The sequence below is a fragment of the Mercenaria mercenaria genome, chromosome 7 (assembly GCF_021730395.1).
Source record: "Mercenaria mercenaria strain notata chromosome 7, MADL_Memer_1, whole genome shotgun sequence".
Lineage (NCBI taxonomy): Eukaryota > Metazoa > Mollusca > Bivalvia > Venerida > Veneridae > Mercenaria > Mercenaria mercenaria.
This window is the reverse complement of record NC_069367.1, coordinates 26,312,862-26,337,278: the sequence shown is the minus strand read 5'-3', so window position 1 is coordinate 26,337,278 and position 24,417 is coordinate 26,312,862. Positions and strand designations below refer to the sequence as shown.

The 24,417-nt window shown below is 33.4% G+C and overlaps 1 protein-coding gene across 8 annotated transcripts in view; it reads right to left on the bottom strand.

Moving 5' to 3' along the window:
• Window positions 1–3,440: 3,440 nt before the first annotated feature.
• Window positions 3,441–24,417, bottom strand: part of LOC123554479 (DISP complex protein LRCH3-like) — a 68,181-nt gene continuing 47,204 nt past the window's right edge. For 5 of the 8 annotated variants that reach the window (XM_053547879.1, XM_053547884.1, XM_053547881.1 and 2 more), the window contains 5 exons: window positions 23,173–23,476; window positions 21,563–21,690; window positions 20,049–20,186; window positions 18,265–18,342; window positions 10,615–16,814 (listed from right to left, as the gene is read on the bottom strand). In XM_053547879.1, the coding sequence (XP_053403854.1) occupies window positions 16,632–16,814; window positions 18,265–18,342; window positions 20,049–20,186; window positions 21,563–21,690; window positions 23,173–23,476 (831 nt within the window). In that variant the 3' untranslated portion in view covers window positions 10,615–16,631. Of the gene's footprint in view, window positions 9,780–10,614; window positions 16,815–18,264; window positions 18,343–20,048; window positions 20,187–21,562; window positions 21,691–23,172; window positions 23,477–24,417 lie in introns of those variants that run through there. The other 3 variants (XM_045344667.2, XM_045344669.2, XM_053547882.1) reach the window with 3 other exon arrangements.

Here is a 24,417-nt window from a genome sequence, read left to right as displayed (position 1 = left end):
AACATAATTATTTCATTCTTTGATTCTAAGTCAAGGTGAAAGTATTTTATCGCAGTAATTTGCCCTGGTTATTGTGAAGAAATTATCTAATTCTATACAAATTTAAGACAATTTTTTAACATTGGATATGGCATAATACATTGCTTTATTTACCGCAAATGAAGATCAAACTAAACATCTGAAGAAACCTTTAACCATAATACTGTATATTACGATATACTTACAGCCCATTTTGAAGGTGTTATTGACCAACCTAATTAAATTTCACTTCTCAGGGCTAATCATGTACATATTTTTATTATGTGTTTGAGCAAGAATATGTCTATTGTATTATTTACATTATTTTTCCAATGTACATATGAAAACATTGCTATTTTGATGTTTCATTCTTTTATAAAATTGATAAATCTTAAAAAGAATATCCTTTATTAAATCATCTTTGCATTAAATGAATTATTAAAGTTAAAAGCTTATGTTACAAAAGTAGATTTTTTTGTACTGCCTATTTTAGCTCACCATTTGACCAAGTGTCATACGATTTAGTCCCAATTTCGTCCGATGAGTTGTCTCACACTTTATTTATAAAACATCTGTATCTTTAACATGGTTCATTTTTTCAATATAAGTTTGTGTAGTTTGTGAGGTCTTATCATTAAAAAATTGTTACAAAGAATTGATTCATACAGATTTGTTGCAATGACAATCCGAAAACTTTATAAATACTCTTACATCAAACCAGTGTCCTCAAGGTCTTAATATATCCGGTAAAAATGATGAATTACAAATTTGTTCAAGTGAAACGAGGGTTTGTACAAAATCCGCCCAGATCATTATTTAAAAGGTAACAATCTTATTCTCATAAACCAGATATCCTGAAAGGTCTCTGTATAATTTGAATGCCATCACTGTACTTAACTAAATTTTTCCAATCAACTTACGAGGTAATAATTTGATTGCACCATAAAGGGTCTACTTTGTTTAATAGAAAATCTTCAAAAAAATTCTAATAAATAAACCAATAAGGATAAAGCTAGATAATTATGAACATAGTCATTCCCTCAAGTCATTGTACAAATAATTTTTCAATACATGACCCCGGTCAAATTCACCTCAACAGTGGGTCATTTTATTTATTTATAGTAATCATCTATCAAAAAATTTCTAAATACTTAAACAGAACCTAATATAAATATTTACTGTGCATTGCAATAGATCATTCTACAAAAATATTGTTAATCTCAATATTCCCGCGTTCGTGCATATTGACCCCCAACACAAATGAGCATTTTACTTGTTATTTTACATTGTCAAGAATTCTTCAAATAAATCCAGAAGCCTACTTTAAGATTTTCATTTAGCATTGCTATACCTAGTAATTCTGTTCCAATCATGAGCCGGTATAATTTACTCCTAAAATCCTGGCGGTTACCTTATTTAATAGCATAATATTCTTCAGCAATTTTCTTAAGTTTAGACAGAATTAGATCTTACTATATTTGAATTACATATTTGCAGTGATATAAAATATTTTGTTTTCAAAATCATAATCTTCAAATGACCCTAATCCATGGTTCATTTTTTACCTACATTAGCAAAGAATTATCAAAAAATAAACTTTGTAAAGATTTTGGTTTGTCCCTTTTTAATCCCCCTCCAAGGGAGTGGTTGGGGGTGGTGGTTAAAATGGTCTCCGTCCTTCCGTAACACTTTTGTGTCCGCTCCGTATCTCCTAAACCCCTTAAAGGATTTTCATGAAACTTGGGTCAAATGATCACCTCATCAGGACGATGTTCAGAACTCATGAGTCAGCCATGTCGGCTCAAGGTCAAGGTCACAACTCGAGGCCAAAGGTTTTAGCCTTCCATTTCATGTCCACAATGTATCTCCTAAACCCCTTGAAATTTCATGGAACTTTGGTCAAATGATCACCTCATCAAGATGATGTGCAGAACTTATGAGTCAGCCATGTTGGCTGAAGGTGAAGGTCACAACTCTGGGTCAAAGGTTTGAGCCTGCAATTTTGTGTCCACTCTGTATCTCCTAATCCCTTGAAAGATTCATATGTAACCTGGGTCAAATGATCACTTCGTCAAGACAATGTGCAAAACACATGAGTCAGCCATGCAGGGTCAAGGTCACAACCTGGGGTCAAAGGTTTGAGCCTTTCGCTTTGTGTCCACTCTGTATCCCCTAAATCCCTGGAAGGATTTTCATCAAACTTTGGTCAAATGATCACCTCATCAACAACTCGCGAGTCGGCCATGTCAACTCAATGTCAAGGTCACAACTCGAGGTAAAAGGTTTGAGCTCTGTATCTTCTAAACCCCTTGAAGGATTTTCATAAAACTTGGGTCAAATGATCATCTCATCAAGACGATGTGCAGAATTAGTCAGCCATGTCAGTTCAAGATCAAAGGTTTACTCTTTCACTATCCATAACAGTGGTGGGGGATTTAGCTGTCTTTCAGACTGCCTTGTCTATACTCATTTTGGTTCTGCTCTTACATTAGGGGTATTGTTGTTTGTACCGGATTAACCATTTTGCAGTGCTAGACTTTGAGTTTGTCTCATTTTGTAACTAAATACATATGTGAAATAGTGATAGTTTGTGAAATTTTCTGGATAATTTATTTCACAATGACATGGGAAGTGAACCCATTGCTCACAAGCTCTGATCTCTCAAAATTCTGCTTTTGGCACACTGTGATAATATCTTTAGACAAAATTTCACTTCCTGCTTCAAGGAGAAACTGGGACACTGATGGCAGACATATTGAAGATCACACTAGAAATGATGGACCTTGTGTTACAATAGATCCCAATTACTGTCAAAGGAGCGACGAATAATACCCTCACAATATGGCCTTGTCGCAGAAGTATGGCAAATTTTAAGTTCGAAAGCGGCCATAACTATGTAAAAAAAAATTGGTGGTTTGTAGCCAAAGTCGAACTTTACCTGTATTTTAAGATGTTACAATTGTGTACCAAAAATTATTTAAATCTTGATCCTTTCACGAGTTATTGTCCAGAAACCAGAGTTTGACAAATTTGTTAGAAAGGCGTCTTAACTGCATAAAAAAAAATTTGGTCAAACTTGACCTGTATTTTATGATTTTACACCTTTGTACCAAAAATTATTAAAATCTGTAAAGCCTTTCATGAGTTTGGCAAATTCTAAGTTGGAAAGGAGCCATAACTACGTCAAAAAATAGTGGTTTGTAGCCATAGTCAAACTTGACCTGTATTTTATGATGTTACACCTGTGTACCAAAATTTATTTAAATCTTACAAGCCTTTCATGAGTTATTGTATGTTAAACCATGGAAACGATCAGACTGACCAACAAGCTCATTCCTATATACCCCCCCTACACTGAACTTCGTTTGTGGGGGTGTAATTAAGGGGAAAATATTGGTGGAAATGAAAAGGCAACACTAAGATGGATTTTATATTGTTTTATATCATCAGTCATATTGTATGAAATGTTTTACTTTTAGCAAGAACAATGACATGGCAGGTAGAGGAAGAGAACAACAATAACGCATAATGGAAGATCGGTGACTGCGAAGCATAAATATATATCAATTGTGCCTTTAATTAAGCTAAAGGTTTCTCAACGTTTGGTGATAGAATATTGAAGATAAAAGCAATCTCTGTTTACAAATGCTCTAGAATAGAGATTCTGTCAATTTTAGATGAAATTTTTACCATTCCTGAAAGAAACAAATTTCAAAATTTAAGTTTTAGAGATCTGCAAGAAAAATAGTTTCTGTACAAAACAGCAACTGTACAAAACACACAAGCCAAATTCTCAGCCTGACAGCATTCATGAATGCAGGGAGAAATAAATCTATACATGAATATTAAAGTTTTATAGATAGTGTTAACTGATGTGGTTTAAGGATTCTGCAAGTAATTATATAAATGTATGCTGCTTATAATACTCTAACCCTTACCCTGCTAAATTTCCATAATGACCTTGTCCATCTTTCAATTTGGACAATACCATTAACTGTTAAAAGGGGCGCTTACCAAAAAGATACTGACTGAATGGCGAACAGTGCAGATCATGATCAGACTGCATGGATGTGCAGGCTGATCATGATCTGCACTGGTCACAAAGGCAGAATCAATCACACCCAGCATGATAAGGGTTAAACGACATGTTCCTGGTTAGACAAAACAAGTCACAGTTCATTCCTATATCTCTATTTTTCAAAGGAAAAAAAACCCTGACGCAATGGAATTCTAATTATTAATAAATAAAACTATATGAACCGGTTAGTAATAAAAGAAACAGTCACAACCCAGCCCCACACCCATCCCAAACTGGGTTTGTATGTTTGTTTAAAGCCCTTTTTGCTTTTCATAATTCAGGAAGTTCAATTAAAATCCCAAGCAGATTTTGTGTAACATGCAGATTTGTAGAGGAAATACATATGAAATCAGAACACAAAAATTCACAATTAAATGAGATTGCACAAAGTGTCTGAAGCAAAACTGTTAATCACTATGTATAAGTTTTTTATTGCTCGTATACAGGTTACTGGGAGAGTCGTAAGAAATTGTGAAAATGGCGTAACATTTTTACTATCTAATATAGTCCCAAGATACTGTAAGTGCATATTAAGAAATAGATAACTTGGTCCCTAAATGAGAGATTATAGATTAATACTGCTACATGTACACAGTTCTATACAAACTAATTATCTGCTTAAAAAGAGGCAAGATTTGTGATACACTGACTCGCAAGATTTGTGATACACTGACTCGCAAGATTTGTGATACTGACTCCTAATTTCCTATGTTTACCGATGTGTAAATTTTCATACTACATACAGTAAAAATACCGACTTGTTGAGGTTTTTTTTATTGATACAAACTGAAGAAAGCCGAACTATCATAATCATCATATATTCTACTACAAGAGATCATAAGAAATGCAAAAAAGATCACCATTTTTATTTGGAGGATTTACAGTCATTATTTTAACAAAAACATTTATTCAATCATCTTGTACTGTTTTTACTAGCTTTCTCCCTGTTATTACTTTAAACCAACTGATTACCTTGGTGTGACCTTAAATATTTCACAATCAGCAAAAAGAAGTTCTTTTTTTTGTGTGTGTAATAGGTTTTCACAACAGATACACAAATGATCACTGACACAAAAAAGTACTTGCAAAAATGCCAACAAACAAAAACATTAAGACATAAAGAGTAAAAATAAAACTTCTGTAATATTTTGATTTATACATGATGCATGTTAAATACAAATAAAATAAAGAAGAGATTATGTAAGGCTTAGCAGTTACTGTACAGAATAAATTATACACTCTGGTTCATTTACAATATATACACTGTACCTAGCATTACTAGTACAGGACAACTTAAAATGGAATATATAGGGATTGATTGGTGTTTTAACTTTGTATGCAAATAAGTGGAATATTCCAATAACCAGTATTCAGATAAGTGGAATCGACTGTACATAAGTTGGAACAAATAGCTAGGATCACCTTTATATTGGAGCAAATCTACATGTAGTTTCGCAATTCAGCTTTTTTAAACTCGAGTGCTCTTCAGTGAGGTTTAACAGCACCATACCCTTACTGAAGACAATGGAAAACCTACATACAGAGAATTTTTGAAGAAAACTTTTGAAGGGGTATATTCTAAAGAATAAAACAGTCTCCACAAAGAAATCTTTGAAGAATACGACTTTAATATATACTAAGTAGAACTGTTTTGGTTTGAAACTTTTCGAGTGCAGCTGAAATCTCATTTTAACTCTTTTAATTTTACCTTGAGCAAAGGCAAGGCAAGGTCATGAGTGAGTCTGGCAAAACCCCTCCCCTTTATTTCTGATACAGTGGACAAAATCCATCATGCTGTTTTTACCCTTCTTGACTTGAATTTCAAATAGACAAACCCCACTCACTTTTCCTTTCTGACATTTTTTCGTACGCTTGGGTCAAGAGCGCATCCTGAATACTTCACATATGGTTTTGCAAATGAATAACGGTAATTTCTCAAAGATGTTCCTGTGCAATTACACCTATATGGTATTTTGAAAAGGCAGCTTTAACCCTTACCCTGCTAAATTTCTACAATGAACTTGTCCATCTCCCAATTTGGACAATACCATTAACTGTTAAAAGGGGTGCTTACCAAAAAAGATACTGACTGAATAGCGAACAGTGCAGATCATGATCAGACTGCACTGGTTGCAAAGGCAGCATCAATCGTGTCCAGCATGATAAGGGTTAAACCTTGAGGCAAACCACAGAAGCTGGCAGCAGAATTTAAGTAAGGCATACTGTGACATGCGTATATAAGCCATACAATATAAAATATATCACGCAGGAAGAACATTTAAGCTTATATATCGTAATGAAAATGCCTTGAAGAAATTGTTAAATATATCATTCAGTGAGAAAGATGAAGTTCTAGTGAAGAGTGAATATGAGAAAACTTTTTTCTAATCAAATACAGAGAAAAATAATTTTAGTTAAGAAAAAAATAACTATATCTAAAAAATCCCCTTGATCAGAACAGATGGTTATATCAAATTTTTTTTTTGAAATATTTGAAATGGAATGAATGAAAATCTGTTTAACAACAGGTGATTAGAAATACGAAAAGGTGTGTGCAATATCTATGTGAAACTCTCCATTAGAAATATGAAATATCTAATTCATATCAAATCCTCGTTAAACAATTGTTCTTTCTTGTAAGACTGTACATTTTGTATTTACAAGTATAAATAATAGAAACACAAAACCATATTTCCAGTAGGGCATTAAAGTTTTTTGCTTTACTAAGACAAAACTGCATAAAAACAATAATTGGCAGTTACTGTTTATGACAAAAATGAAATATTTTGGTTTTGATGATAACAATGATGATAATATGAATGATGCTGATGATAGTAATGGTGTTGATGAAGATGATGATGATTATGACAAGAAGGTTAGGAATGATAAATTTAAGAATATGATAAAAATATTCATAATAATCTTAGTTGAACGAAAAAAAAAGAGATAAATGATCTGAAAAATTAACAGAACAGGCATTAATGAAATAATAATAAATGTTACCATGGCAACTAATAATAATGATATACAATCATGAACAAGAAAGGATCACAAGTGAGATATGATTGCCCTTATGAAAATACACTGACAATAATTATGTTCCCCTTTTATTCATGGGGGGAAAACGATATGAAATGAGAATTTTTGGTGAGCAAACATCATCAAAATAAAATAAACAAGACCTTTGCATAAGTTGCACATACAGAACTGAACAGTAAAAATGGAGTCATTTTTTTTGGTACTCTGGATATGACAGTTCTCCAATTTTTGAAAAATAATTTTGGTAAATATGGCACCCATTTATATCTTTCTACAAGTATTTTGAGCATACTGTGACACACTGGCCTGAAGATTAAAACAATACTAAGAAATGAAAACTGGTTTTGTTTAACAAGGAGACATACATATTCTGCAGACTAATTCATGCAATAGTTAAGATTTTGTTGAATTATTTAAAATTGACGCTTTGCTTGAAGTACTGCACTGAAGTACATACTTGTTGGCAGGATAAACTTGACACTAATTTGCAGTTTTTTTTGGCAGTATCTACTAATCTGTGTAACTATTTCACAGTTCCTCACATTAAAACAAACCAACTTGACACTAAATTTCGCAGGTACCATCGATTTCTAACCACTCTGTGCTGGATGACAGCTTGCCAAGTTGGAAGTGCAATTTATTTTTGAAATCCTGTCAGTCCCCTCACAAGACAGATGCTTGTGAATAAATGATGGAAGTGGAGTCCCCCAGACATTCTAACACCCATTTTTAGAAACAAAACTTCAGTGTCATCTTAAATACATTATATATGTACTTATTTCCACAAAACTTTCTGTAGTTGAAGTTTAAATGTTTCTAGCTGATGGTGTTCCTGATTTTAAGAACAAAAATGTTGAATCAAGTTAATTTCTTATATGTGCTGATTTTATCTATATGCAGATGTTTTTTCGCCAACAAGTATCATGCATTATACCAAATGGAAAATAATTTCATATTTTGTGCAGAATGTTTCACATGGTAATGTTTTCTCTTGTATGATAAATATGCCATCTTAGAATTACTAACAAGTTCCAATTTGTTAGTTAAAATTAAGACATTCAAACCTATCCTATCTAAATATCTAACCTTGCATGGCTATTTTGTAACAAGTTTACCATATTACCTAAACACATCAGTAGCAAGTTTACCATATGATAAAAACATATCAGTAGCAAAAACACTTAAAATTACTTATAAGATAATCTTGAAAGAAACACAAAATCAAAGAAGGCACAATTAATTGCAGCAACTGGTGTATAATAATATAATTTTCTCCGCTAACTTGTCCAACTAAACATCCATCTACTTCTGTTTTCTTTCTCAATAAAACAGAAAATGATCTGCAGAAATGACGGTTCACACAAAAGGTATTAAGCCTGTACAGATTTCCATGTACTTATGGTCTTTCTAAGAAAATCTTGATTAAAAGTCGAAAGCATGTAGATCGAAAAACAGAAAGACCAAAACAGACAAATAAGCATTTTACGCCATAAAGTAGAATGACTGACAACGAAAATAAAGTCAGACTTAATTGACTTTTTCGAAATATTGTATGACTTTTAATAAAATGCTTATACTGGAAAACAACAAATTGAATATACTTCAAATCAGATATATGGGTAGGACAGGAGATACTCGAAAATGACAACAATCAGGATCTTATAGGTTTTCAAATATGACAGGTTTTCAAATATGACAGTCTCAAAAACGACACAAATTATCACATTTCAAGACAAAGAAGTGTTTTTGTTATTAATCACAATCTCTGCCATCCTTTCAAATATAAGTTAAGTCACCTTAGCACGAAAATACTGCATATATGGTTTAAAGCACATTTGTTTCATACTACAGTAGATATTAATCACAGAATACATAATCACATAGAATGACCGACACTTTGCAACTTGTCAGGACTTTTCTAGACTCGAGACTTTTTTTTGCTTCTGAAAAGAACCCCTATTTCATGTGCGCATATAGTCTTGATAACACGGCATTTAAGAAGAAATGTACACTTTAAATAGAATTGTGAGTTTGTGTCAAATATATAGCACTGCCCAGTGCAAAAACAACCCAACAATCCATAATAATGCTTGGTTGCTAGGGAACTGTTTCACATGTCCATTAGTCGTAACGCTGGATTTATACTTGATTAATCACAGTTAACATCATCACATTTACATGAAACTTTTAAACTAGGTCTGTTTACATTTTTTTTTTTCAACACTTCTTTATATAAAGCATCGTATAAAAGCACTATTTTACAGTCTTCATCAATCAGCATTCAAACAATATATACTGTCTCGCATTTGTGTCAAATACGGCACTGTCCTGCGACAGTCTTTAATTTTCTTCAAGTTTATGTCAAAGACCGTCGGCAATTTTTGGTTACTAGGAAACCAAGTCACATTTCTGGTTACGTTAATACTAGAGCGACAAAACCGAGACATGTTGCCCAGGTTACATTTTGTCTTAATAGATAATATCACTACATTAATATCACATAATTTTATACGTAAGTTTATCAAACATTTGACGGGACTGGATGTTTTGAATGTGTTGCTATGGCAACAAGGGCTGCGACTGTGCTAGCTACACGGTTAATGCCTTTCTCTGCTAAAATGTCGCTGGATTCACAGATCTGGTCCTGGAAAAGAACAGACCATAGAACGGTTAAACTCAAATTCTGCATAAAACTGTTACATTAGCGTACTTAGAAATATTTTTAAAGAGTTATGCAAGATATGGAATAAACCTTTTTTTTTTTTAAATCAGAACAGCTTAAAAGACATTCACAATATCCTTTTTTTTTAAACAGAACAAAAAATTACAAACTCCTATCATTTAGACATATCAAAGACAATCATTCAAAATGCAGGGTCCTTATTCATCAACATTTAACATTGGAAACTCGACACTTAAGAACATAAAATATTCAATCTATCACAACTGTGTTTATAGCAAATTTATACTAATGTAATTCTATTGAGATGTCTGTAGCTGCAGATTGTACAGTCACATAGTTTCATTACAATCTGTTATAACTTTAACCCTTACCCTGCTTCTATAATGCACTTGTCCATCTATCAATACGGACAGTACCATTAACTGTTAAAAGGAGTGCTTACCTAAATGATACTGACTGAATGGCAAACAGTGCAGATCTTAATCACTATCCCTACACTATCCCAAAGGCAAATCAACTGTATCCAGCATGAAAAGGGTTAAAGATTTGAAACTTTTACTTACCTACTATTCACTGCTGCATTTCATCTTGTCCCCAAACAATTAAATAAGTCTTACCTTTCTTCAAAAAGAGCAGCTTCTCACAAAGCTGACATTCCTTCCAGATTACGAAATCTTTTGGACTCACAACACTTGAACCAGCTACTGACAGACATGAGTAAACTGTGTCATTTAGGGAAGTTCAAACTGGAGCATTATGTATATACACCCACAGATTTTGTATAAAGACAAGTGAAAACAATTAAAACATTTTATTGCTATATGAGTAAAACAGCCTGTATCAAATAAGTATCAACAACAAACATCAACAAAAAATATAAATATACAACCTGTGAACCAATGCATTTCAGTATTACATTTTGGCAATGATGCAAGTTTTAAATAAAACAACAGCTATTCATAAAACATCAATGCACCCCCATGATGGCCTATTGGAAATGTAATTTTCAGTCTCGAGTACACTTTGACCTTGACCTTCAACCTAATCACCTAAAAACAATAATGGCTTTCTACTAAACATAGGCAATCACCCTATGAAGTTTGACTGTAATAGGCCAAAGAGTTCTCTGGTTATCAATAGAGGATTTTTTCAGTTTCAAGATCAATATGATCTTGTCCTCTCAACATACTGAGCTTACAAAGAATAAGGACCATCTACTGGCTATAAGCAATTATCCTATGAAGATTGACAGTCGTTAAGTCAGAGAGTGCTGACAGGACACTGTTTTCATATTGAATGGAAATGTGATCTTGATATTTGATCATCAAATAAATAGAAATTACCTAATGAACATAAATCATTAAATCAAGTTTGGTTGACACAGAACAAAGCACTATCTGCTTCTTGGCCAAAAACCTTTGTCTACTGACCCTTTAACATTGTCATCTCCTGACAACAAGTTATCACCAAAAAAATTTGAAGGCAGTGTGTTCAAGCATTCTGAATCAGCCATTAAAGTCTGAAGTCAATAGGACCAAACAGTCTGACAACATGCAATCATCTTGTAAAGTTTGAAGGCAGCCTCAAGGTCACTGAGTCCTTGATTTTTGACCTATTGACCCTAAAATAAATAGGGGTCACAAACATGGGCAATTATCCTTTAAATGGATGACTACCGTAGGACCACTGTAGGACTACCAAGACTAGTTTTTCATCAGAAGCAACATGTCTACCAACAGAAAGCCTGACAGATCATCCAAATGACATGAGCAAAACAATGTTATCTCCACTTCTCCTAAGAAGGCATTATACTAAAAACAGACTCTTGTTAAATAAAAATAAGCAAATAACGAAAAGCAGATCTTTTAGCAGTATTAGCCCAACAAAAATCAACACACATTTTACATAACTTATAGCAACAGCAATCAAAAAAATATCCAACAAGGTGTATGTTTTAAATGAATTTACACTGAACTTTAAACAATCTTCAATGCAGATAATAAATTAAACGATAGTTACATTTTATAATCAATATTATGTCCTTATTTATTCTTGCAAGCAAGACCTCCTGGTATAATCTTTAAGTGGAACACATTACTACGAAGATGAACAATATAAATACCGTAACTTACGACAAGATTATTGAATATAACTTAGATATTAACAACATTACAACATGATATCCAAAGTTGGCATGAAGTAAATAAATTGCCAGGAAAAATAACCGAGCATGATTTAAGTTCTTTAGTAGATTAAAAAGAGTGATATGTCTGCTGACCTTGAAATGTGGGAATACAATACTAAAGAAATAAAACTTTATTTCCAAGAACACATGAATCCATCTGTAGCTGAATCAATGAGATTCTTTGTGCTTAAATACAATAAAGATTAAAATATGTTTAGTGTGTCTGCTCTAGATTTCAAAACAGTCATGGTCATATGGTGACTACCCAGCTTTAACAGTGGACTCCGAGGAAGACACCATGAGCACCTCTGATGATTGAATAAGCACAGGCGAGAACTTCGGTAGAACCAGTGGCCTTCCACAAGCTAGCTAGAAAGTTTTATCACAAATTCTACTTCCAAAGCAAGGATATAAACAAACAAAATAGAAAGGCAACAAAGTCACTGTCAGATTAAAAGTGATGCAAATAACTCTTCCTTGCAGGCCCATTAAATATGAATGAATCACTCAGCCTGAGAGGCTCCTCTTATATATATTAAAGTTTTAGTTTTTTCACAAAACCAAAGAAAATAGAATTTTTTTTTTTTGTAACTGTGTTTCAAAAACTTACTGCATAAAATCACATTAAAATGTCTTTATTTGGAATGTAAAGAACAAGAGTGGAACAGTGTGGAATGTTATGCAAAATTATAGCAAATAAGTATCAACTACTAACAAGAAGAAATGTATATCACTGTTTAAAATGGAATTTAAGTAATACAATACTTGCCTGGAATGCCTTGTGAAAAAGGTTATGTAGCCTTACTGCATTTTAGAAGATTCCGCAATGAAATAATTTAGATAAAGCATCAAATTTTCAAAATGATTTATTTGGAATGCAAAATAATGAAAAAAAAAAACACCCCTGGAAATGTTCTTTGTAGAAAAGAACATAACTTATCTGAGGTAAATGATATTATGTACATAAAGTGTTGAGGACTTGTAAGTAAATTTTGTAATGAAAACTTAAGTGATGTACTGTGTAAACTGACAAGTAAATACTGAGTCAAGTAAAATAAAGACTATGTTACAGAATTTAGGAGAAGATGTATTGTGTAAATTGACAAATAAATACTGAGTCAAGAACATTACAGACTGTCTGGCAGGATTTGTAAGTAAATATTGTAACAAGAACTAAAGTGTTGTGGTGTGTAAGCTGACACGTAATAATGAGTTAAGTAGAATTCATAACTTTATCATGACATCACAGTACATTAGGGGTTCTAATTGACCAATCAGACAGCTGCATTTTCGAGTACCTGCCAGTTTCCACTTGGGTATAACAAAGTATATTTACAATGAACATATAGTGACTTTAGAAATAAATATCACACTATTTTAGAAATCAAATTAAGATTTCTCACTGCACATGCCCCAGATGATGCTACAAACAACAAAACTTTGAAGTTTCATTGAAATATTATATCAATTTAATACTTTTATTTTAGTTGAAAGTTTGGGATTTTACACAGGGAGTCTATGATAAAGTCCGAGTAAAATGTAATCATTACCCAAGTGAAATTAGTATCATTCCGCAATGTTTTGGACATGTTAAAATTATGAATACAGACTGTCGTAAAGATTGGAAGTAAATATTGAACAAGAACTATAGAAATGTACAGTATTAAATGGTAAATAAATAAATACTGAATCAAACAAAATACAGACTGTGTTATAGGACTTAAATGCAAGAATTGTAAGAATTAAATGATGCGCTGTGTAAACTGACAAGTAAATACTGACTCAAACAGAATATAAGCAGTGTTAACTCTAAAATTTATATTTCTGTGCTTACGGTAACAATACATTATGAAATATTAAAACTGTCTTGTGTGGAATGGTCAATAAGAATTTTACCCTTATGAAGTTGAAATTATGTATGGAATGTCTACAACAAGAGTTACAACATGTATAAATGGTCTCACAATCAAAGTCGATGTTAGATTCAATATGCCCACATCACTTGATATTAATACAACCTAATTCACAACCTTATCATGTGTACAAAATTCTGCAAGGAAATTTTAAGATAAATTACAAAATACAAATCACTATTGCATACACTTGAAAAGATCAATGAACCCAGTAAGGTCCTAAGAATAAAAGTCTCTCATTATATTATGAAATTAACAATTAAAAACTTTTTAATGTGCTTTTTTCGTCTAGCCTAACCAGTATTCCTGGTTTCTGTACCACTTTGTTCTTTGCAAGTAACATGCTGTCTCCTGTCAAAACTGTCATTAAGAACAGTGGTCTCATCCTGGGATTCAACTTGAGGCATCCTTATCCAGATAAATCTGCTCTACCAAGTGAGCTGTCACAGCAGGCCTTGCTTCTAGGAAATGTTATCCAATGTCTAAAGATCATACCGCCTGAATTATCATGAATCTTTTAATGAGAAAGAGACACACATCTGTACTTCTGACAAAAGTGACAGTAATAATCCAAGTCTGAAGCTTTTGAAGTACTTAATATAGTTACCTAATGGCACCTTAACTTGAGATCATCCAATAACCAAACAAATGAAATTTACATGTATATGAAATACTTCTGTAATATACTTGTTAACTGATGGTTCTGGAAACATGAATTATGCAAATATACTGTTACTTTATGTTACAATGGAGAACAACAATTCTTTCTCATTTGGGTGAAAGTATAAAATAGACATATACCAATATTCATCAACCAAAGTGAGATTCTTTTAATTTCATGACTAGAGATTGACCTTTCACACTTTATATCCACAAATGTATATGAACCTAATGATTATGACAAAGAGATCACAATTCTATAATTGCACTTTAAACAGATATGACACTTTCTTTCCTTACAATTGCTTAAGTTTTCCTCTTCAAAGCTTGCTATACAAGTTGTAAATGTTGTCCTTTATATTTGAAATAACTTCCAGCGCTTTATGACAAAAGGCAAGGTGAGTGAAAGTCTGTGCAACCCACTGAGAAACATGCCTTTTTCCTTTCAATACTTCAGATTAATACTATGCTGATGGTTAGATAAAATGAATATTTCAAGGCATACTCTAAATACATAAAAAGTAAGTATCAAACATAGCAATCTAGTTAGTGACTATCCACAACCATTTAGAAGTCATATCTATGTAACTGTGGAAAATGAAAAATGCTGAAACATCTGAAAATCAACTTTAAAATTTCTATGAATTGACACAGTCTTTCTTTAGACCTCTTCAAACATTTCAGTTCAAAATTTGTACAGTTTTTTTTTCCAGACAAGTGAGATTCAAGGGAAAATCTATTTGTTTTTGTAATGGTTGTTAAGTATTCTATAACACTGCTTTTACCTATGACCCAAAATTTTTACCTGGTAAGGTCAAGGGTCAAAGCTAAACACTGATACTAAGCAGTCAATAAATTCTGTGACACAGATTCATATAAAACATTTCCCAGTTTCCACAGTTTTTTTAACACCATTCACCATGCATATAGATATAAACAAGAGCACCGCCTTGCGGGTGCTGACGCTCATCTGATTTTTTTTGTATAATAGAAATATTGTCCTATCCATGATTTTCTAAGTCTAAAAAGGGCCATCACTCTTGCAAAAAGCAGGATAGAGTTATGTTTCTTGATGTACAGTGTCCACTTATGATGGTGAAAAACTGTTGCAAGTTTTAAAGCAATAGCTTTGATAGTTTATGAGAAAAGTTGACTTAAACATAATATTCAACCAAGAAAATGATTTTTCTAAGTCCAAAAGGGGCAATAATTATTGCAAAAAGCAGGATGGAGTTATGTTGCTTGCTGTACAGGGTCAGCTTATGATGGTGAACAAGAGCTGCAAGTTTTAAAGCAATAGCTTTGATAGTTTAAGAGAAAAAGTTGACCTAAACATAAAACTTAACCAAGAAATCTGATATTTTCTAAGTCCAAAAGGGGCCATAAATCTTGCAAAAAGCAGAATGGAGTTATGTTTCTTGCTGTACAGGGTCAGCTTATGATGGTGAACAAGTGTTGCAAGTTTTAAAGGAATACCTTTGATAGTTTAGGATAAAAGCTGACCTAAACATAAAACTTAACCAAGAAAACTGATTTTCTAAGTCCAAAAGGGGCAATAATTCTTGCAAAAAGCAAGATGGAGTTATGTTTCTTGATGTACAGGGTCTGCTTATGATGGTGAACAAGTATTCCAAGTTTCAAAGCAAAAGCTTTGATAGTTTAGGAGAAAAGTTGACCTAAACATAAAACTTAACCAAGAAATCTGATATTTTCTAAGTACAAAAGGGGCCATAAATCTTGCAAAAAGCAAGATGGAGTTATGTTTCTTGCTATACAGGGTCAGCTTATGATGGTGAACAAGTATTCCAAGTTTCAAAGCAAAAGCTTTGATAGTTTAGGAGAAAAGCTGACCTAAACATAAAACTTAACCAGGCAACGCCGACACCGACGCCGACAACCGCTCAAGTGATGACAATAACTCATCATTTTTTTTCAAAAAATCAGATGAGCTAAAAAGCAAGTCTAGCTCAAGTAGACCACATAATCAGAATTTCGGACAAAAAATATTCAATATTCAGTAAAGTTCCAGAATCTGCGGGGATAAAGGAAATCCCATCACCACTCAGCATGCAAATATAAGAAGCTGCAAGTCGCTATGAGTATTGCTAGACAGAGGTAGGTAATGTAGACGTCACGCTGAGCAATTAGCGGAGAAAGACGGGTTAGTTCCGACACCAGGAGAGCGACACTAGTAGGCCGACACCAGTCAACAATATCGTCACATGCACACAGGCGCTCCTGAAACGAGACGAGTACTGTTAACAGGTGTCCGCCATAGGTAGTGTGGAATTTTACCGACATGCTGAATTCTACAAAATGTGGTACTAAAAAAAATATCTAAACAAATTCCATCAAGTTTTGTTATTTTAGAATAACTGTTACTAAAAATCTGTTATTTCATTGCAAATTTGACTTAGTAAGAAAATTTCTAACCAAACCCACTCCCATTTTTTAGACCATTACTAAAAATAATTTGAATTAGGAGCTTAAAGTGCTTGAAGTCTGTTCACAATAAAAATCATTAACTTATAAAATAAGTTGTAAGTTATAATACAGATGCCAGTCTATACTAAGTCCTGTATATATTCGAACAAAAAAAAAAAAAAGAACAACAAAACTATATAGCATAATTTACATGCAGTACGAAGTACACACAAACAACCCCTCCACCAAAACATGGCAACGACTACAGCAAAAACTTGTAAAGCAATTTGGGTACAAAGCTTTCTTTAAACTGAACACATACATGTAAATTATATACGTATCATGGGTCATCTATTAAGCAAGAGAATTTTTATACATATATAATTTTCTATCTATGAAGACTGATATGATGTAATGCTTAAATTGTGTTCAATAAATTTTTTTATGTTGCAATACGTGTATTTTCCTTTTATGCCAACAGGTTCGTGTTTAAACACACTTTTCAATTTATAACCATTTCAGAGGAATCATGGTTAAACAGATGATATTCATTCATGACTATTATTAGAGTTCATTTATTACTGGTTATTAGAGATTTCTGGACTTTGCTCAATTTAAGACTGTTTACACCAGACTGTGTCCATTCCATGTTGATTTACTTGTTTGTCAAGAATGTTAAGTTCAATTTTGCTTTATGTTTCATGTTTACTTACAAAATTCATTTATGACTATCTTATTTATGCGAGATGTTGCGTTGAGCAAAATTTCGATATTTAAAAAATTACGTAAATTATACATGATGTGTATATCAATACAGTTGAAACTCCGTAATTCAAACTAATTTATCTCAAATTTTTCGCTACCTCAAAATATTTTCAAGTCCCGCTCTGAACAAACGTGCACAAAATATCATTTTAAGTCGAATTGTCGTTATGTCGAAGTAAAACGCTCCAACCCTTGAATTCGAGATACCGAGTTTAAACTGTATTTGTAAATTCACTTACCTTCTTGACTTTATATTCGAACGGAATCCAGGAAATCAATGAATAATAATCACATATAAAACCTTACCTTCAAATATCAGGAACACAAGCGAAACACCAAAACTTACCCAAAAATTTTACTATAAAACTGGAACAAGTATCCCGAAATAAACAGAAATTCTAACTTCACATTTCTGACTGCGAAGTAACTAAATTTCAACTGCAAAACTGTAATTTAATGTACAGTTCCCACTGGAATTGTAAAAGAAATATATCCAAACCTTTGGTACACCTATTTTCCTACAGGCTTCTAGAAAGTTTTCAACATTTTTCCTACACTTTGGAAGCGTCAGTTTGGGCTGAAAAAAAGAAATCAAGATATAACTAGAGATGCTTTTGAGAAAAGCGCATCCTTATCATCTATATAGTAAGTCAGTCTTTATATACTGTTTACTTAATCCACATGTGCATGCGCTTTCTTGACACCAAAAGGACGCCTATACTAGTATAGGCTCCGGTTTAGGGGTAAAACTGCGCAAGTAATCTGAGTGTTTTTGGTAAATCAAGGGCCATAATTCCGAAGTGCCTAGGCTGATTTGGCTATTTATCGAACTTGGCTGAGCACTTATTGGCAGACACATTTTGTTGAAGTTTGGTGAAGATCGGATGAGAAATGTTCGACTTAGAGTGTGGACAAACTTTGTGACAGACAGACACACACACACACAGACTGGAGTAAATCAATATGTCTCCCACACCACTGTGTGGTGGGAGACATAAATACACTAACAGCATTCAATTGTAGGCAAATGTATCATTTTTTCCTAAAGAAATGTTGTTGTTGTTTTTTATATACAAACACCAATCCCTGGAAGTTGCAAGGGGTTGAGAGAAATGCTCTTATAATTTAGGATTTTAAGTGATACAAACGCAGAAAATATAAAGGAAACCTTTCTGTTTGTTTTGGGTTTAACACCATTTTTCAAAAGTATTTCAGTTATGTTATGGCAGGCAGTTAACCCAACAAGCATTCCTGGATGGATTCTGTACCAATAGATACCTTTTCTCCACAAGTAACTGCCATCTTCCAAATAAGAAACAGTGGTGGAGGACAAATGATTTCAGAATATCTTTTATCAAATTGTAAAAAAAAAAACAAGTATGCCTCACGTGGGGATCAAACATATGGCCCCACAATCCGTAGATCTGCGATTTCCCTGCTGAGCTAAAATTTTAATGCGGTGTACTTAAACAAAATTAATGATGCTCTTGTTTTACTATACAATATAAGCATAAACATTTCTACTGAATATTCATACACACTGATCTAAGGTAGTAATTTCCACAGAAATAAACATCTGTTTCATATGAACATCACAACCGTATTCATCCTATTGTTTTTGTATTGTTTTGGGTATTTTCTATTGTTTAACAGTATCTTAGTTATGTGACAGTGGGCAATTAACCTAACCAGGAGTTCTTAGATTCTGTACCAGTACTACCTTGTTTTCTGCAAGTTAACAGCTTCGCCACAAAAATTAGAGGTGGAGAACATCATGACTTCAGAAACAGTCTTTTATCAAATCGTCACAAAGAACATATGGTTTGCCCAAGGATTGAACTCATGTCCCCTTGATCCCAAGATTTGCTTTCTCCCTACTGAACTAAGCGGGCAGGTTTTCTTACCACAGTTAAGTTTTCACTTGTATTGGGATCAGTAAAACTTTCGGTACCCATTCCTTGGATAATAAAATAATTCCTGTAATTTTGAATACATTTTGAATGAGGAATTGTCAGTTCTGTTTAACTAATTCGCAATCATTTTATATGCATATCAGTAGTCAAATGTGGCAGTTTTACAAGACTCGGCTTAATTCTTTTTAGGCAGGTGGGGGGATTATTTCAATTTCTTAATTCATCAATGATGAAAAATTCACAATCACATAAAGTACTATTAGTTGCAATAATGTGCTCTGAGTTCGCAGTTTCACGCACCTTTCAAGTGAATGGAAACTGTAAACATACACTCTATAATATATAATTTCAGTTTTGTAAAAAGACTTACAACTGCTGGCGAGGGTACATGAACACTCGCCACAGACCTTGGTCGAATCTGATTGGCTAAATGGCACAGCAATACCCCATCACTTAACGCCTCCGAAAGATTCTCTGGCAGTGATCGTTTTAATCTTGTTGATATAGTCTGTGAACATGAAAATAAAATGTAAATATATCATACAAATTCTCCTCAAATATGACCGTACTTAACCCTTACCATGCTGGACACGATTGATTCTGCCTTTGCGACCAGTGTAGGTCAAGATCAGCCTGCACATCTGTGCTATTCAGTCAGTATCTTTTTGATAAGCACCCCTTTTAACAGTTCATGGTACTGTCCAAATTGAAAGATGGACAAGTTCGTTATAGAAATTTAGCAGGATAAGGGTTAATTTAGGTTAACAGCAAATCTGATACACAGCAGTATTTAACACCAGATAATTATAACTTCATTACCTATATCACAACAATGCTCGATACCAATCATCATTGCAATTCTTCAGCCATTTATCAATTTCTTAAGCCGCAGCTTTGCTTACACTATCTTCAGCTTGTTTGTAATGAAGCAAGCAGCACACCTAAGTCACTAAATTCCTCTTCCTAGAAAACCTTAGGCCAATATTCATCCAAACTGCACAACACTGGTTTTTCTACCTGGACTAAGCTATACAGAGCCCCAGTATATTTAAAGTGCTCTCAAGAATTCAGGACTACAGGCAGGAATAAACAAAGTTTGAATTTTGTCTCAATTTCCAGAATATTTCAGACTTTGGATTTGACCAGTATGATCCTAGAACCTGCTTCACAATGAGGTACAAAGAGGACCTGAGAAATGCTTTAACTTTAACAAGGCAGTCTGAAAGACAGATATATCCCTCGCTGCTGTTATGAATAGTGAAAGGGTTGACGGTAATGGGTGGAAGCATTGAACATTTGAGCTGTGACATTGACCTTGAGCTGGCATGGATGAATTTTGAATTCTGCACATCATCTTGATAAAGGGAATGTTACAGCCAAGCCACATTAAAATCCTTCTAGGGGTTTAGGAGATACAGAGTGGACACAAAATGGATGGCTCAAACCTTTGGTTGTGACCTTGACCTTGAGCCGACATGGCTGACTCATGAGTTCTGGACACTGTCTTGATGAGGTGATCATTTGACTAAAGTTTCATAAAAATCCTTCAAGGGGTTTAGGAGATACAGAGTGGACACAAAATGGAAAGCTCAAACCTTTGACCTCAAGTTGTGACCTTGAGCAGAAATGGCTGTCATGAGTTCTCTGCACATCATCTTGTTGAGGTTATCATTTCACCAGTTAATGAAAATCTCTCAAGGGGTTTAGGAGATACAGAGCAGACACAAAATGTTACAACAGACGGAAGATGAAAGGAGACCATCCCTATAACACCCCGCCACTTGTGGCGGGGGATTAACAAATGCTTGGCTATAACATATCAAAGCTTCCCTCTATTTCAATGTTCCTGCAACACCATAGTGATATTACACCTCAACAACGTACTTTTCTCAGTTTTTCCATCTGTTCTACAGACTCCTTTTGGTGATCCTGCTGCCGTCGTAACGTGTAGCTCGGATTATTTGCTTCTTTGCTGTAGTCGTCTAACATCTTTACCTGGGCGCTCGTCATCACTGATAAAAGTAAACTCAATTCATCACTTTGATAATTAAATTATCTTTGTTTCGATTTAATCTTTTGTTTTTCTTTCCGTAAAAATTTGAGCTATGAAATGAAGTACAAATGAAATTAAACTTAAAAAAAAATTTTTTTTTACTAATACCTTTATTATCGATAAATATATCATAAATTGTTAATCATTTTAATTGTGAATGCCTTTAATTTCTTTTTTTTTAAATATAAAAAAAATTAAGGAATTTTCATGCAAATAAAATTATGTGCTTAAAAGGACCACCACCAAAAACTGAAAACTCACCCTAATTTTATATAAATATCATCAGTGAAAAGGTGAAGGTCATTTTTTAAAGGTTTCTGTCTATAAATAACTCATGCAGTCTATCACAATAAAGCTTTGGCAACCAGAATTCTCATACTTCTTGACAGATTCATTTCAAATTTTTACCATTCTGACATGCATCGATTTAGTTGAATTAATTAGCTACATTTGTAATTGCTTTAAATTTATTCACAGCTTACTTATCATTTATGTAGGACTAAGGTTTAAACAGTTTCCTGACGAATTATCATAGAACAGTTTTGCTGTTCCATCAAAATCAACTTAATTTCAAATGGTGCAAGGTAATAATGGAGTCAAAAGGATGTACTATAATATTATTATAATTTAAGGATTCATTCAGACACGTTGACTCACAAAAACCTCACCATCAACATTCTAGCCTATTTAAACTAATAATCACATAGTTCATATTCACTAACTGTCAAAAAACAACACAGAAATTGTATGTTGTATATATATATATGTACACATATGTATATATGTATTCACAACAACAAAAGCATTTCCTCTACACGTGTAGCGCGATACAACTGGCATATCTTCAAATTATATGTCTATTCATGAACCATAAATTCAAGTAGAGATGACATTTTAACTAAAAGTGTGATAAATCATTAAATGAAATGTAAATTAGAGAGAACGAACATTGAAGGAGAAAGTAAAAAAAAAAAATAAAACTGAAATTGAAAGGAGAGATAATTCTGTGATTCCTTTCACCCTCCAGTGGTTATAGTGAATATAAAGGATGAACACTGGTGACTTTATACTAAAAATATATAAACTCTCCCAATCACCTTTGTATGTGATTATTGTATAGGTGTGCGAAAAATAAAACAGGTACATGGGAAGTGAAATGCAGTCTAAGAAGAGAACAATTTTAGAATGACTGATGGTAAGGGGAGGGAATGAGACAGGAAAGTCGCAAAGTAGAAATAAAGGAGCTGAAAACCCATGCAAAAAAGGGATAGAAGACTCCCTTTCCTGAGAAAAGACTTTTAAATCAAGTAGGAAGAAAAATGGGGTTTGAAAATCCAAACTTCCTGAAAGAAAAAACCCAACAAGCCAAGCAATCGTGCAGCTGAATGCAAAAAACTATGCGTCAGCGAAACTTGTCGGCGATACATTTCGCCGATCATACCTGCTCCCGATCTTTTACTTTTATCTACACTAGATTTAGCGGTGGTCGAAGACACTGACGTTGTGGATGATGTGGAATTTTGACGACTTCGGCGTGAAGTCTGGGACGTGGTGGGCGTCACACGTGAAGTGGGATTAGTGCGTTTTGCACCAGTGGTGGTAGTGGTCGTACGCGTGGTGCCTGACATACCTGTCCCAGAACGTTTTGATGTAGATGAAGCTGATGAGGGGTTTTGTAATGCAAGGGATCGGGTTGGCGTAGATCTCTTCCTATCATCCTCACTGCTTGTGCTTCCTGATGATCTCTGTAGATAAATGAACAGTAAATAATTGAAAACCAGAATCAAAACAGAACTAAAACGAAAAACACTTTTGTCCCCTGCACAATCAGTTTTTTGCAATTTTCAAAAATGTCCATTTTATACTTGTTTAAGGTAGTTCTACATATTTCATAAACCAGAAGCGATGGCGTTACATCATTTATCCGGAAAACTTGGATTTGGCGTACGGAAATGTAAATCATTTTATGAATTAATGGCAAACGTGAGTAAATTTATTACAATGGCACTGCTACTATCTTTCTAAAGTAAAATATGATATTAAAACACCTGACACATTGAATAATTCAAAATAATGTCTTAAAATTAGCATGAAATGTATGGTTAACTTTAATCATGGTCAAATATTTTAAAAATAAGCAAAGGACCTACACATTATATTTCACCACATTATAGGCCATATCTTAATTTACAACTGTGAGAAGTTTCATTAAAATCTACATTGTAGAAAGTTTTCTTTATGCAAAAATGTTATGAAAGTTATGATAAAGTTTTCCCATAGACTCCCATTATGAAAAACTGTGCCAGGTCCAATTTTTTCAAATCAGTCTAGCAAAAAATCAAGCACACAACCCTATCTTTTTTATTTGCTGAATTTTCTGAGTCTATTCTGAAGTTTTGAAAAATCAGTGTTAAATCAAATTCTACATTGTAGAAAAATTTTTAATCCGAACATGCATAACTACCTTAAAACTAATAATTTCTAACAGATACCCTGCTAGTTCTATTGTTTGTGCTTATTCTCAGTAAAGTCGTTAAAGTTTTTAAATTTTCCTGTAGCAGTTGCTTCAGTATGCGAGATATCATTATATAGAATGTAGTCTGAGATGGTGACCAGAAAGTTCCAAAAATCAACTGGCTGACCCATTTAACATTACAAGTAGCAGTTTAATGTCAATGTGGGTTAC